At 42.0% G+C, this 14344-nt stretch overlaps 1 protein-coding gene across 6 annotated transcripts in view; it reads left to right on the top strand.

Annotated features, from left to right (window-relative positions):
• Positions 1–14344, top strand: part of SLC6A13 (solute carrier family 6 member 13) — a 36181-nt gene that overhangs the window by 7799 nt on the left and 14038 nt on the right. For 4 of the 6 annotated variants that reach the window (XR_012003000.1, XM_025995437.2, XM_072766269.1 and 1 more), the window contains 4 exons: positions 6545–6679; positions 9564–9704; positions 13170–13254; positions 13915–14047. Coding sequence is in view for 5 of the 6 variants with exons in the window: in XM_025995437.2 (XP_025851222.1) it covers positions 6545–6679; positions 9564–9704; positions 13170–13254; positions 13915–14047 (494 nt within the window). In the remaining variant the exon portion in view is untranslated. Of the gene's footprint in view, positions 1–6544; positions 6680–9550; positions 9705–13169; positions 13255–13914; positions 14048–14344 lie in introns of all 6 variants that reach the window. The other 2 variants (XM_072766270.1, XM_072766271.1) reach the window with 1 other exon arrangement.

Raw genomic sequence — 14344 nt, 5'->3', positions numbered from 1 at the left:
ACTTCATTTCTTTTTTTTTTTTAAAGATTTTATTTATGTATTTGTTTTTAAGATTTTATTTTTAAGTAATCTCTACACCTGACGTGGGGCTTGAACTCATGACGCCGAGATCAAGAGTCACATGCTGCTCCAACTGAGCCAGCCGGGTGCTCCCGTACTTCATTTCTTTTCTTTTTTTCTTTTTTTCTTTTTTCCCCTTACTTCATTTCTAAGTCCAAGTTGCTGAAAACCAGGGGCAGAGGTCACCTGTGAATCATTGGTTTTTGCTAGTCGTAGAACACCTTGTGTGAGGACAGGTGCTTCCTTTTTCCTTGTCCTCCTCCAAGCCCTCCCTGTATTGATCTTCAGTCCCCACACACCTAGATCCTGAATGCATCCGAACATGGGCCTTCAGCTGGGGTCTCTCCAGCTCCCCGGGCCCTGGCTGCTGGCCAACTGAGTTCCTCAATACCTAGAATGCCTGGAGACCCCTCATGAGGCTACGAGGCTACAATAGAATGTCCCCAAGCCAATTCTCTAGGAATAGGGATCTTAAAGGAGCAGGCTGTGGGAGCAGGGCAGCTGCAGACCATAGGGAGAGAGACCAGCAGGACACCAGTGCAGAGAGGATTAAACGGTACCTGGCCTCAGGGAGAACTGATCACCTTGATGTTAATTGTTAGTATAAAGAACAAAGAGAAATAAAGAGCACTTTTTTTCTCGATATAAGAATGATAGTAGGTGGCTCAGTGGTTTAGCGCCGCCTTTGGCCCAGGGTGTGATCCTGGAGACCCGGGATCGAGTCCCACGTCAGGCTCCCTGCATGGAGCCTGCTTCTCCCTTTGCCTGTGTCTCTGCCTCTCTCTCTCTGTCTCTCATGAATAAATAAATAAAAAATCTTAAAAAAAAAAAGAATGAGGGCAGCCCGGGTGGGTGGCTCAGCGGTTTAGTGCTGCCTTTGGCCCAGGATGTGACCCCGGGGTCCCGGGATCGAGTCCCACATCGGGCTCCCTGCATGGAGCCTGCTTCTCCCTCTGCCTGTGTCTCTGTCTCTCTGTGTGTCATGAATAAATAAATAAATAAATAAAATCTTTAAAAAAAAAAAGAATGATAGTTATTTTAGTAGTATGTGATGACTTTTTACCATTGTTACTTAATTACTCAACTCCTAGTAGTGGTTAGATTAATTGTTGACTCCAGCACCTAACGGTACGTGCATGCTCTCTGCTGTGTTACTCCTATGGTGTCTCACCAGTTTATGTTTTAGATTAGCTGGAACATTACAGATGACACCACAGAATGTGTTCTTTTTGAGAAGGGTGGCCTGCAGAATGATTCCTTTCTAGGTTGAGGTGTGGCCTCTCCCATCTTATGGGGAAATATGCCAGGACATTTTAGAATTTGGGCAAGGAGACTAACCTGTGAGAATAGGGGAGCAGGTAACTGAACTCCATCTTCTGCTCTAGAACTAGCTCCATGGTGACTGGGGCTTGGGTGGGGAAAGAGGCAGTGCCCCAGAGGACTCCCCCATTTACACCTGGGTCCCTCTGGGGGCCATTGCTCCCCTGACCCCTCCCTCCTATAGGGCCAGTGGCTCTACTTGTTGAGTGTGGACCTTGCCCCTTTTGGCCAGCTACCCACGTGCTCAAAGATGCAGAGGGTGAGGGGAGCAGAGATGACCATGGAACCCACCGTGGTTAAACATTGGCTTGGTGGATTGGGAAAGAGCTGGTAGCATAAAGATGGGGAGGAAGGGCTTGAGCTGGGCTGAAAATTCTGTCTTTCCATCTCTCTCTGTTCTCTCCGTCTACCATGTTTCCAACTCCAAGCCGTAACTGTTCATATCGGCTACTGAGTTCTCTCTTCCCTAATCTTCCCTTCCTGCTTAACAAGTCTTGGATTAATTTATGGTCTTATTAGGCTGAGGTGCTTATGATCTTTACTGCTTTGTCCTTGTGGTAATCAGATGCTTTCCTTAGTCCCTGACTTACGGGTGTGTAGACTATGAGCCAGAGATTTGGAAGGTGAAAAACTCCAGAAAAGCTATTCCCTGTTAACTTTCATTTTAAGCAGTTATACTGAGATATGACTGACATACAATGACATGTACATACTTAAAGTGTACAATTTGGTAAGTTTTGACACATACACACCCATGAAACCTCAATCAAGATAATGAACATATTCATTACTCCTTCAAATTTCTTCCTGTCCCTTTCTCCCACCTCTTACCTTTTCTACCCTGTCAGAGATTAACCACAGACCTGTTTTTTAAAAAATATATCTTTCCAGTTTTATTGAGATATTGACATAACATAGGTAAGTTTAAGCTGTGCAACGTGATGACTTGATACACATATCTACTGTGAAGTGATTACCACAGTAAGGTTATTTGATGCTTCTGTTCCTTCACATAATTATCTTTTCTTCCTGATAACACTTAAGATCTATTCTCTTAACAATTTTCAAGTATATAATATGGTTTTACTCACTATCGTCACCATGCTGTGAACATTAGATTGCCAGAACGTATTCATTTTATAGCTGCAAGTTTGTGTATTCTGAATCATGTGCTCTTCTGATTGAGCCAGCCAGGTGCCCTCCAAGTTTGGCTTTTTGAAAGCCCACATATAAGTGACAACATACAGGATTTGCTAGAGTACTGAGTCAATGAGGCCTCTGGTGCTCTGAGCTGCGGTTACTGGTCTGGGTTTGGGACCTTAGAAAAGGGACCCTGGATGGCAGTAAAGCTGGGCTGTCAGGTCCCTTCTGGACTCCTACTCTACTCCTCACTTTGCTAATGAGAAACATGAAAGAGAAAGGACACTTGCTTAGGATCCCCAAGAATTTAGAGGCCAAAGCTGGAGGAGAACCAAGGGTTTCCTGCCATCCAGGCCAGCAGGTGGGGAATGCTGCAGTGCTTGAACATACTGTTTTTTATTCTTTCTCTCTGAAAGCATAATGTCCTCAAGATCTGTCCATGTTATCTCTAAAGGCAGGATTACCTTCTTTTTGTGTCTTGATATTTAAAGTGCATTTCTTTTAAGCAACATAGAGCTGAGTCTTTCTAGTTTTTATTTTGAAGCCAATCTGACAATCTCTGCCTTTTATTTGGGATATTTAGACTATTTACATTTAAAGCAATTATGGGGGGGGGAGGGAAGTTGGGGGCTGCTGGAGAATGTATTCAAAACATTAAAACTTTGGACCTTTGAAAAAATAAATAAAATAAAGCAATTATCCAATTAATTATACAGTGAAGTTTAAATCAATTATCTTACTATTTGTGTTCTACTTATCCTATCAGTTCTTTGTTCTCCTTTTCCAATCCTTCCCTTTCTTTTTAACGAATTGCATATTTTTTATTATTTCATTGTTGACTTTCTTCTTTTGATGGGTTACTAGCCACAAGTCTTTGTTACGTTAGTTGAATGATTGTTTTAGGTTTTGTAGCATACATCTTTAATTTATCACAGTTCATTTTCACGTGATATTATGCCACTTTACCTATAAGAACCTTACAATAATACATTTCCATCTCTCTCCTCTTGACTTTTGTGCTCTTGTTGTTACCCATTTTACTTTATTCACATGCTATAAACTCCACCTTATACTGTTGTAACCAGTTGATTATTTTTCAAAGAGATTTGGGTGATAAGAAAAATCCTATATGTTTACCTAGGTATGTAGTTACCATTTCTAACATTCTTTATTCCTTTGTGTAGATTCATACTTCTCTCTGGCATCATTATTTCCCTCTGCCTGAAGGTCTTTCATTAACATTTATTATAGTGCAGATCTTCTGGTGATGGATTCTTTCAGGTTTTGCTTGTTTTAGGAAGCATACTTCATTTTTATTTTTGAACAGAATCCCAATATTCTAGCTAACAGTTTCTTTTTTCCTTCAGTACTAACTAATGTGCTCTCTTATTGCTGTCTTCTCATTTGCATTGATTCCAATGAGAAATTTGATGTCATCTGATCTTTGTTTCTCTGTACATATATGTCTTTTTTTCCCCTCTAGTTGCTTTTAAGATTTCCTCTTAAAAACTCTTAATCACTGATTTAAATAATTTGATTATGATGAACCTTGGTCTAGTGTTTTTTATGTTTCTTATATCGGGGCTCATAGAGCTTCTTGGATATGAAGATTTATAGTTTCATCAAATTTGGAAAAATTTCATCCATTATTTCTTCATTTTTTTTTCCTGAGCCTGCACCCCTCCCCCTCCCCCACCCTAGTCTTTTGTCTCTTTTAGGAACTCCACTTACTAGTATATTAAACTATTTGAAATTGTCCCATAGCTCACTAACATTTTTTTTTTAAACTTCTTTTCTTTATTTTATTTTGGATAGTTTCTGCTCTGTGGTTCAAGTTCACTAATCTTTTCTTTTGCTCTTAATCTGCCATTAATCCCATCCAACGTATTTTTTCATTTCAGACATTGTGGTTTTCATCTCTATTTTTTTTTTTAAGTAGACTCCATGCCCAACATTAGGCTTCAACTTATAACCCTGAGATTGAGAGTCACATGCTCTATTGGCTGAGCCAGCCAGGTGCCTCTGTGGTTTTCATCTCTAGAGATTTGACTTGGGTGTTTTCAATACCTTTCACATCTCTAACATTTTGAATATGTAGGACACAGTTATAATAATCATTTTATTTTTTTAAGTTATTTTTATTTATTTTTTTAAGAGTTATTTATTTATTTATTTATTTATTTATTTATTTATTTATGATAGACATAGACACAGAGAGAGAGAGGTAGAGACACAGGAGGAGGGAGAAGCAGGCTCCAAGCCGGGAGCCCGACATGGGACTCTATCCTGGGACTTCAGGATCATGCCCTGGGCCAAAGGCAGGCACTAAACCGCTGAACCATCCAGGGATCCTCTATAATATTTATTTTAGTGTCCATATCTACTTTTTCTAACGTTAGTGTAAGCTAGGGTTGATTTCAGTTGATTGATTTTTTTCAGTTGATTGATTTATCTAGTCATTATGAGTAATGTTTTTCTGCTTCTTTGTTTTCCTGGTAATTTTTTTAAAAGATTGTATGTATGTATATATGAGAGAGAGAGAGAGAAGCAGACTCTGTGCTGAGTATGGAATCCAATATAGTGATCAATCCTATGACCCTGCAATCATGACCTGAGCCAAAATCAAGAGTTGGAAGCTCAGTCAACTGAGGCACCCAGGCGCCCCTTTCCTGGTAATTTTTTATTGGACACCAGGCCTAGTGATTTTTGCTTTATTGGTTGCTGAGTATTTTTATATGTCTATAAATACTCTTAAGATTTGTTTGGGACCAGTGAAGTTATTTGATACTTTTGGGTTTTACTTCTAAGATTTCTTAGAACCAGAGTTGTGCTCAATCTAGGGCTAATTATTCCCCACTTCTGAGGAAATGCCTTCTCTTCCCAATGCCCTGTGAATTCTGGGACTATCCAGTCTGACTGGATAAAAAAAAAGAGAATTTTATTTTATTTATTTATTTACTTTATTTTATTTTTTATTTATTTATGATAGTCACAGAGAGAGAGAGAGAGGCAGAGACACAGGCGGAGGGAGAAGCAGGCTCCATGCACCGGGAGCCTGATGTGGGATTCGATCCCGGGTCTCCAGGATCGCGCCCTGGGCCAAAGGCAGGCGCCAAACCGCTGCGCCACCCAGGGATCCCCAAAAAAAGAGAATTTTATTTTATTTTAAATATTTTATTCATTTATTCATGAGAGACACACAGAGAAAGGCAGAGACATAGGCAGAGTGAGAACCAGGCCCCCCGCAGGGAGCCCAATATAGGACTTGATCCCAGGACCTCGGGACCATGACCTGAGCCAAAGCAGATGCTCAACCACTGGTGGGAGCCAGCACTCTTCCCAGCCATGTGTGAGCACCATTGCTCCCAATCTTTTTGAATGGTTCTTTCCCTTACTTTGGGAAGTTTCCTCATATATATGCGCTGACCAGCATTCAGTTGAAAGCTAGAAGGGTACTCCCTGCAGATATTTGGATCTCCCTCTCTGTGCAATTCTCTCTTCTCTGTGGACTCCCCCTGTCTACCTTGGCAACAGATAGAAGTCCACAGTGGAGAAAATGCCAGCATTTCCAGTACTCTTGTCTCAGCAGAAAGCTGAGCAGAAAGGATTACTACTAAAGAGAAATCTGGTTTCAGTCTGCTAGAAGTCTCTTTCTAGCATTAAAAATAGTCATTCCCTGAAAAGAATTAGAATCTGTGGGCTATGTTAATGCTCTTGGATGTCCATTATTCAAGGAACTGCCGTTGCTACAGTTATGTGTAATTGAGCTAATAATCGAGGTTTGATGGGAAGCAAATCCTGGTAGGTATAGATTGAAACTTTCAGAGTGAAATAAAAAAGGGCTGGTGGCCACTCTTGATCTCTGCTATGGTTCCAGATATCTGTAGAGATGTCCCTCACAGTTTTGCATGTCCCACACACCTGGGGATTCTGATGGACAGTACAGGGTGGTAATGGGAGAAGATAAATGTGGACCATGAGGAGGCTCATGCCAGCTAATGGAAAGCATTTTTCCCACCCACAGGTGCCTTTTTCATCCCCTACCTCATCTTCCTCTTTACCTGTGGCATTCCTGTCTTCCTCTTGGAGACAGCACTGGGCCAGTACACTAGCCAGGGAGGCGTCACAGCCTGGAGGAAGATTTGCCCCATCTTTGAGGGTGAGTAGCCAGGTGCCTGATTCCAGATATCTGCATACATGGTTACAAACCTCATTTGGGGTGACTGGGTGGTTTCATAGCAGTGCTGATTGACATAAGACTCTGTGTCTTTATGTTAAACCCTCTACTTGTGGGGCCAATGCTGAGCTGATCACCCAATCTATCAGAGAATGGAGAAGACAGGGATGAGGATGGGAAAAAGGCTTTAGATTAAGTAAGTAGAGTGCAACGCTATTTTAGCTATTTTATATTGTACAAATGTATAACAATGGTTTTGTATTTTTCAGAACAATTAACTGATTATGAAACCTTTACAAAGAGAATTTTAGGGATGCCTGGGTGGCTCAGTGGTTGAGCATCTGCCTTTGGTTCAGGGTGTGATCCTGGGGTCCTAGGATCGAGTCTCACATCGGACTCCCTTCATGGAGCCTGCTTCTTCCTCTACCTGTGTCTCTGCCTCTCTCTGTGTTTCTCATGAATAAATAAATAAAATCTTTAAAAAATAAAAAAATTAAAAGAGAATTTTATTTTATTTTGAATATTTTATTCATTTATGCATGAGAGACACACAGAGAGAGGCAGAGACATAGGCAGAGTGAGAACCAGGCTCCCCACAGGGAGCCCGATGTAAGACTTGATCCCAGGACCCCAGGACCATGACCTGAGCCAAAGGCAAATGCTTAACCACTGAGCCACCCAGGTGCCCCAAAAAGAGAATTTTATTTTATTTTATTTTTTATTTATTTATTTATTTTTTATTTTAAAAAAGAGAATTTTAAATGATGAAAAATATAATTAATAATTCTACTGTCTTGACATAATAGCGATTTAAACTTTAGGATGTTTCATTTCGATATTTCTCTCTATATAGGATTTTCGTTACGTATTTTAACAGAAAGTTGCAAAAATCATACAGAGAGGTCACATGTACCCTTCACCCCGTTTTCCTCGATGGTAACATTTTACTTAACTATAATAAAATATCAGAACCAGGAAATTGATATTGTTACTATCTACCAACGTTATTCAGATTTCCCTAGTTTTCCATGCACTCATTTGTGTATATGTGTATGTGTATAATTCTATGTGATTTTATTACACGTGTAGACTTACGTAACCATAACCACAATCAGTATATAGACTGTCCCATTATCACAAAGACCTCTGTTATGCTACTCCTTTGTAGTTACACTTGTTCCTTTTTTCCTCATCCCTAGCCCTTCCCAACCATTAATTTGTCCTCTATCTCTATAATTTTGTCATTTTTAGGATGTTATATAAATGGAATTGTACAGTCTATAACCTTTTGAGATTAGCTTTTTTAGTTAGCATGATGCCCTTGAGATCCATCCAGGTTTTTGTATAAAGAGTTCATCTTCTTTATTGCTGAGTAGTATTCCATGGTGTAGATATACCACAGTTCATTGAACCATCACATACTGAAGAACATTTGTGTTGTTTCCAGTTTTGGGCATTCATTTCATTCTTTATTTATCTCTGTATAGAGATTACATTTCTAGTGATCTGGGATATACACAGTTTATGTCTCCACTTTCCAGTTAGTGTTATTTTCCATTTTCTATGCAACAATAATTTAATGATTGCATAAATTTCAATTGAGTATATATATCATAATTTACTTCACAGTTCTCTGTTTGGGGCTTTTTGCTTCTTTTCAATTACTTATAAAATTGTTATATTCTGCTCTCATGTGTGTTTGTTGAGATAACTTTGGCCCTCTTTTTTGGGAATTATTTCTTTGGGATAACTTTCCAGGATTAGGATCACTGGATGAAATGGACAATCATGGTGATGTCTCTTGATCTGCCTTACTAAATTGTCCAATGTAAGTGCTATACTGACTTGCCATGTCCTTATATTTGAGTAAGCATCTTTCTTCCATATCTTTCACAGCTCTGAGGTATTTGCAGTTCCCAAACCTTTTTTTTTAAAAAAGATTTTATTTATTTATTTATGAGAGACACACAGAGAGAGGCAGAGACACAGGCAGAGGGAGAAGCAGGCCCCATGCAGGGAGCCTGATATGGGACTGGATCCCGGGAACCCAGGATCACACCCCAGGCCGAAGGCAGGCGCCAAACTGCTGAGCCACCCAGGGATCCCCTGCGGTTCCCAAACTTGTCTGCACATTGGAGTCACCTGGGGACCTTCAAAACATCCTGAGGCCTGTGTCCCACACCCAGAGATTGTGATTTAACTGGTTTTGGGTCTGGTCTGTGTTTTGAAATTTTAAAAATATTCCCAGGTAATTCTAATATGTGGACAAATTTGGAAATCACTGAGTTGTATCATTTGTAAAAATTTTCACTATGCCTGCCAGTGCAGAATGGTACCTCACCATGGTTTCCTTTTGCACACCTGCAGTTATTAAGGAGGAGCTAGTCGTATTTTCTCCTATGTGAGTTGTCTGTTCCTACTCTTTTCTTTCCCAAGTAGGCTGTACACCCAGTGTGAGGCTTGAACTCACAGCCCTGAGATTGAGAGTCACTTGCTCTACAGACTGAGCTAGCTAGTCACCCCTGTTCCTGCTCTTAGCATGTATTTTTATGTTGCAGAAATACACCAGCTTAATTCTAGGAAGCATTAACTAATGGAGTCTTTGAGTTAGTCTTACACATTTAAAAAATAACTTTAAATCAGTGAATTTTCAGAACTGATAAAGGTAAAAGTGCACAGTAAGCCAGGGAAGAGAAATGGAAGGCAGGGAGAAAAGCCTCTCCTTACCTGTCAGGGAGGATGATAGGAGAACTGTTTTAGGGCTTTGACAGTGGAGTGAGTACAAAACCCCTCTTAAACTGGGATGGGTGGTGTGTGAGAAGTTTGTCCACCATCCCTAGCCCAATTCTGCAGTTTTCCCCTCCAGGCATTGGCTACGCCTCCCAGATGATTGTCATCCTCCTCAACATCTACTACATCATTGTCCTGGCCTGGGCCCTCTTCTACCTCTTTAGCAGCTTCACCATTGACCTTCCCTGGGGAAGCTGCCACCATGAGTGGAACACAGGTAAGGTCATCCCTGGAGACCCCATTTCCTCCTGCTACTCTGCCACATTGATCAGGGCTGGGATTATCATTACATCCTGGACACCCCATCCCAAACTTAACTTGGGACATACTAGAAACCCACCAAGTAGGTCACTGAAATCTTGTGTCAAAGATCAGTGTGAGAATTCACCAGCATCACAGGCAAAATGCTACAGACTTAGAAAAAGAAATTGTCAACTGTACTCAAATTAAAAAAAATGTATTCAATTCATACATTATGAATTCATGTATTATGCAAATAGAACTGATTTTTTTAATGTAGTTTAGCCATTTATTTATTTCAATTTGAAGTATGATTACTTTGGTGTATGTATGTATCACTTGTCCATTATCTTTGTTTCTCATGTCTTTCTGATACTGTTTTAGATCTTTTTTTTAAAGGAATTTATTTATTTATTCATGAGAGACACAGAGAGACAGAGACACAGGCAGAGGTCCACACAGAAGCAGGGTCTCTGTGTGGAGCCCGATATGGGACTAGATCCCAGGACCCCAGGATTACAACCTGAGCTGAAGGCAGACGCTCAACCACTGAACCACCCAGGTGCCCCAGTTTTAGATCTTTCTACCTCATAGTCCATTTGAATTTAACCAGGGAATAAACTGTTTTGTGAGTCTTCATTATAATTTATAATAACACTTGATTTCTCCTGTGCTAATAATACTGCATGTGGCTCTCTTAGAAGACGGCAGGAGCCACTCATGGCCATAGGACTATTACTGGGTTGGTTTGATTGAAAGTAACAAAAATTGAAAGTCCCTAGGATAGTTCCATCCAAGAGGACTTTCTGTGATGAGGAGAATGTTCTCTGGACTCTCCAACATGGTAGCTGTTAGGTACATGTAGCTATTGAGTGCCTGAAATGTTCCCAGGATGTGTGAAGAACTGAATTTTTCAATTTTTGTTTAATTTTAAGTCATTTAAATGTAAGTTGCCACACGTGGATGGAGGCTACCCTTGGACAGCACAGGCAGAGAGCTGTCCCATGTGGATCCAGGACAACCTCTTATGCTCCTTGCCCAAATATCCCTCAGTGCTTGTCAGTGAGGCCCCACCTGTGCCGTGATTCATTTCTTTGTTGTTCAGGTGAGGTAGCCAGTTCTCAACCGAAGTTTGAGTCCTTTATTTGACAAGGAGGCACATTTTGCAATATTTAGCAAGGCCCCTTTGGCCATCCGAGTCTCGATCCCTTTCTGGGCGTTCTGTTTCTGATCTCTGTCTCCTTCCTTCCACATGTCTGCAAGTGGAAAGTCAAATCTTGGAGGTTCTTCCCCTGACAGCCCAGGATTCCTTAGGTTCTTCTTAAATGTATCTGGGCGTGCCTGTACTGAATGAATTCCCACTCCGCCTTGGCTCTTACCTTACTCTCTGGCTGTTGGTCTGGTTTTCCCACAGGTCAGCAAAGGCATCTTTATCTGAGTGTCCTTTGTCCCCTAGCACAGGGCTGGCTACATCATGAATGCTCAAAAAAATATTTTGTTGGATGAGTCCGGTTTTAAAATTGGTTTTCTTCTAATATTTTTTTAATTACCTGTTTTTTTTTTCTTCCCTCCTCCCTTCTCTCCTCCCTCCCTCCTTCATTTTATGTACACTGAAATCACCCTCAACAACCAGCCTGTCTGATGGTGATTTGATCCAGACCTCAGGGAACTTCCTTTTGTAAAAATGCTGCAAATTTTTTGTGGCCTAGGGCTTTTGCTTCAGGGCACTGGGGTTGACTGAGGGATCTCTGAGACAATTCCAAGATAAAATTCTGTACCGGTGTCTTTTGTTTCTTGGAATTTTTTGACATTTCTCCTAGTGAGTCTGGTTTTACTCAGAGCCGAACATCATTCATAGTATAAGACATCCTGTCCTGTCAAGATGAAAACAAGCTTTTCTGGGTGAGCTGAAGCTTTAAGGGGAGAAAGAGAGAGAGAGAGAGAGAGAGAGAGAATGAATACTGGAAAGAATGCTGGATTGGCATTCATTCAGCAAATACTTATTGAGCTCCTACCCTGTGCCAGACTCTGTTCTAAGCGCTGGGGTAATGATAAGGCATGCAAACAAAGATCCTTACCCTCATGAGGTTTTTGTTCTAGTGGTGATACATAGACCATAAATAAAATAAATGTGTAATATGTATTATGTCAGAAAAAGTGCCAGGGAGAGACATAAAGCAGGGAGGACGGATTGGGAATTTTAGGGATGGGAGGTGTGATTTTTCAATAGAGTCCTCAGGGAAGGCCTTCCTGAGATGACACAGGAGTCATGCTCTGAAGGAGTGCGGGAAGTCAGTGGCTGAGATTTCAGGGGCAGACTCTAGGTACAAGGAGCAACCAGTGCAAAAGCGCTGAGGCAGCCTTGTGCTTATAGTATCCAGGAAGCAGGTGAGTGAGGGAGCACTGAGGGATGAGGTCAAAGGTGACAGGGGTAGACTGAAAAGGGCCTTGGAGGCAATTATAGGGGTTATGGCTCCTCTGCATGGGCAGGGAGGCAAACTGGAGAGTTTTTAAACTGAGACATGACATAGAGTGACTTAAATTTTTAACAAAATCATTCTGGCTGCTGTGTGGAGATTGGACTAGGAAGACAGGAGTGGAAACTGAAGACTAGTTAAGGAGCCACAAAATGATGGGGATCTTGACCAGGATGCTGGTAGTGGCCATAATAAGAAAGGTCCGATTACAGGTATTTTGAAGGTAAGACATACAATTTGCTGAGCTGGATTCTAGCTCTCATTTAGTCATTTATGAGCTGTGACAGGCCATTTCTAAGAAGATTCCTTTCTTCGTGTGTACAGTGGGGAAAACACATCTGTGTTAATATTTTCTAGGATTATTATGCTAACACAATGTAAAAAAGAATGTGAGCCCCTGTTGTGAAACTCCAAGGTCATATACAGATAATTAAGAGCCACTATTTACTGGGCACTTTTTAGTTAGTCACCTGTCCATCTCACCACTGGAGATCGCTGTGTACATTCTAGAATCAAGGTAAGTGAAGTCAGAGAACCATGCAGCAAGTAACCAGAGAGTCAGGATTCGAGCCAGAACTTTCTGAGCCACTCTGCAACATGTCATCCCTAGAAAGCATATTTACTATCCCTCAAAGATTATGACTTTATACAAGGCAGTGACCTAGAAATATTTGCCTACTTTGAAGTAGATGGCATGCAGACCATTCTTCCTGATGCCATCTGATCATGCTTTAGCAAGAACATGTACCCATTTAGAAACCCACATGTAGAATCATGTGGAGAAGGTGAAGTAAGCATTTGGAGGTTATTTTGTGTTTGAGGATGTTTTGTATGGACAACTTCAGCCCGGTTCCTTTCAGATACCTTACTTCCTACCGTTCCTACAGTTTCACAGCCCCCTTCTCTGGCCGTGTCAAATACTGAAAGATTTTTCTCTTGCTTCCTTCCTTGGGACCCACGGGTAGAATACTGTGTGGAGTTCCAGAGGACCAATGGCTCCCTGAATGTGACCTCTGAAAATGCCACCTCTCCTGTCATCGAGTTCTGGGAGTAAGTGAGGCCCTCTCCCCATCCCAGTGTGGCTGTGTGTTTGAAAGAAGGGCTCAGGGATAGGGTCGTGCAGTGCAGACCCTCAGTGGACAGCGAGTAATAGTTTCCTTCTTTGGTGGCCCTGTCACCTAAAGTGGCTTTTTTTTTTTTTTTTTCCTGTTGGGCTTGTATTTGTGGTTAATGCAGAACTAGTTTCAGAGATGAGAATTTTGCCCTCAAGCCGGTCCTGCCTTCCCTTCCCCACGTTAGATAGCGCACATGCATGTGTGTCTATACCCCTGTGTCCGCTCCTTCCTTCAGCTGCCTGTGTGCTGCCTCCTAGCCGCCCCCTCCCTCGTATAGATGTTCACCTAGGACATGATTCCTAGTATCAAAACATCCTGAAGCCCTGGTTGAGAAGATGTGTGTCTGCACCTCCCTCTCTAGGTTAAATTGATACTCAGCCTCCCAGAGCACACTTACCTGGGAACAGTTTATATTTGCCTCACTTTCTATCTACCCCCACCTCTGGGCAAAGGAGAGCCTCACGGATCTGAGCGAAAACAGGTGACAAGCCTTTGGACAAGAGCCTGGAGGCATGTCTTTGCTGCCTGAGACACACAGGCTACAGAACTGAGGCTGGCAGCAAAAGTGGAGCCCCGCTCAACCTTCTCTCCCCAGGAGGCGGGTCCTGAAGATCTCTGATGGCATCCATGACCTGGGGGCCCTGCGCTGGGAGCTGGCCCTGTGCCTCCTGGTTGCCTGGGTCATCTGCTACTTCTGCATCTGGAAGGGGGTCAAGTCCACAGGCAAGGTCTGTGTTGGAGAGCTCCTGGCCCCTCTCAGCCAAGGACTCCCTGCCCTCCCTGGGGGGCCTGGTCACCCAGGAGCTCCCTGAGCTGTAACCTGGTCCAGGATGGGAGGGAATGAGCCTGTCAAGATTTCATATGGCTCCCTTCCTTGATTCTGTGCTCTCCCTGATTCGATCCTGTGCACTCTGGTAGGTGGGGATGTGGAATGGAAAGGAGAAGGGAGGGAGACGGGCAGGAAGGACACTTCCAAGGAAAATGGTCTTGCAATATACCATATGTGTGGGCACATCGCAAATTGA

The sequence above is a fragment of the Vulpes vulpes genome, chromosome 8 (assembly GCF_048418805.1).
Source record: "Vulpes vulpes isolate BD-2025 chromosome 8, VulVul3, whole genome shotgun sequence".
Classification (NCBI taxonomy): domain Eukaryota; kingdom Metazoa; phylum Chordata; class Mammalia; order Carnivora; family Canidae; genus Vulpes; species Vulpes vulpes.
The sequence above is the reverse complement of the archived record's forward strand: the minus strand, read 5'-3'. Positions and strand labels throughout refer to the sequence as shown.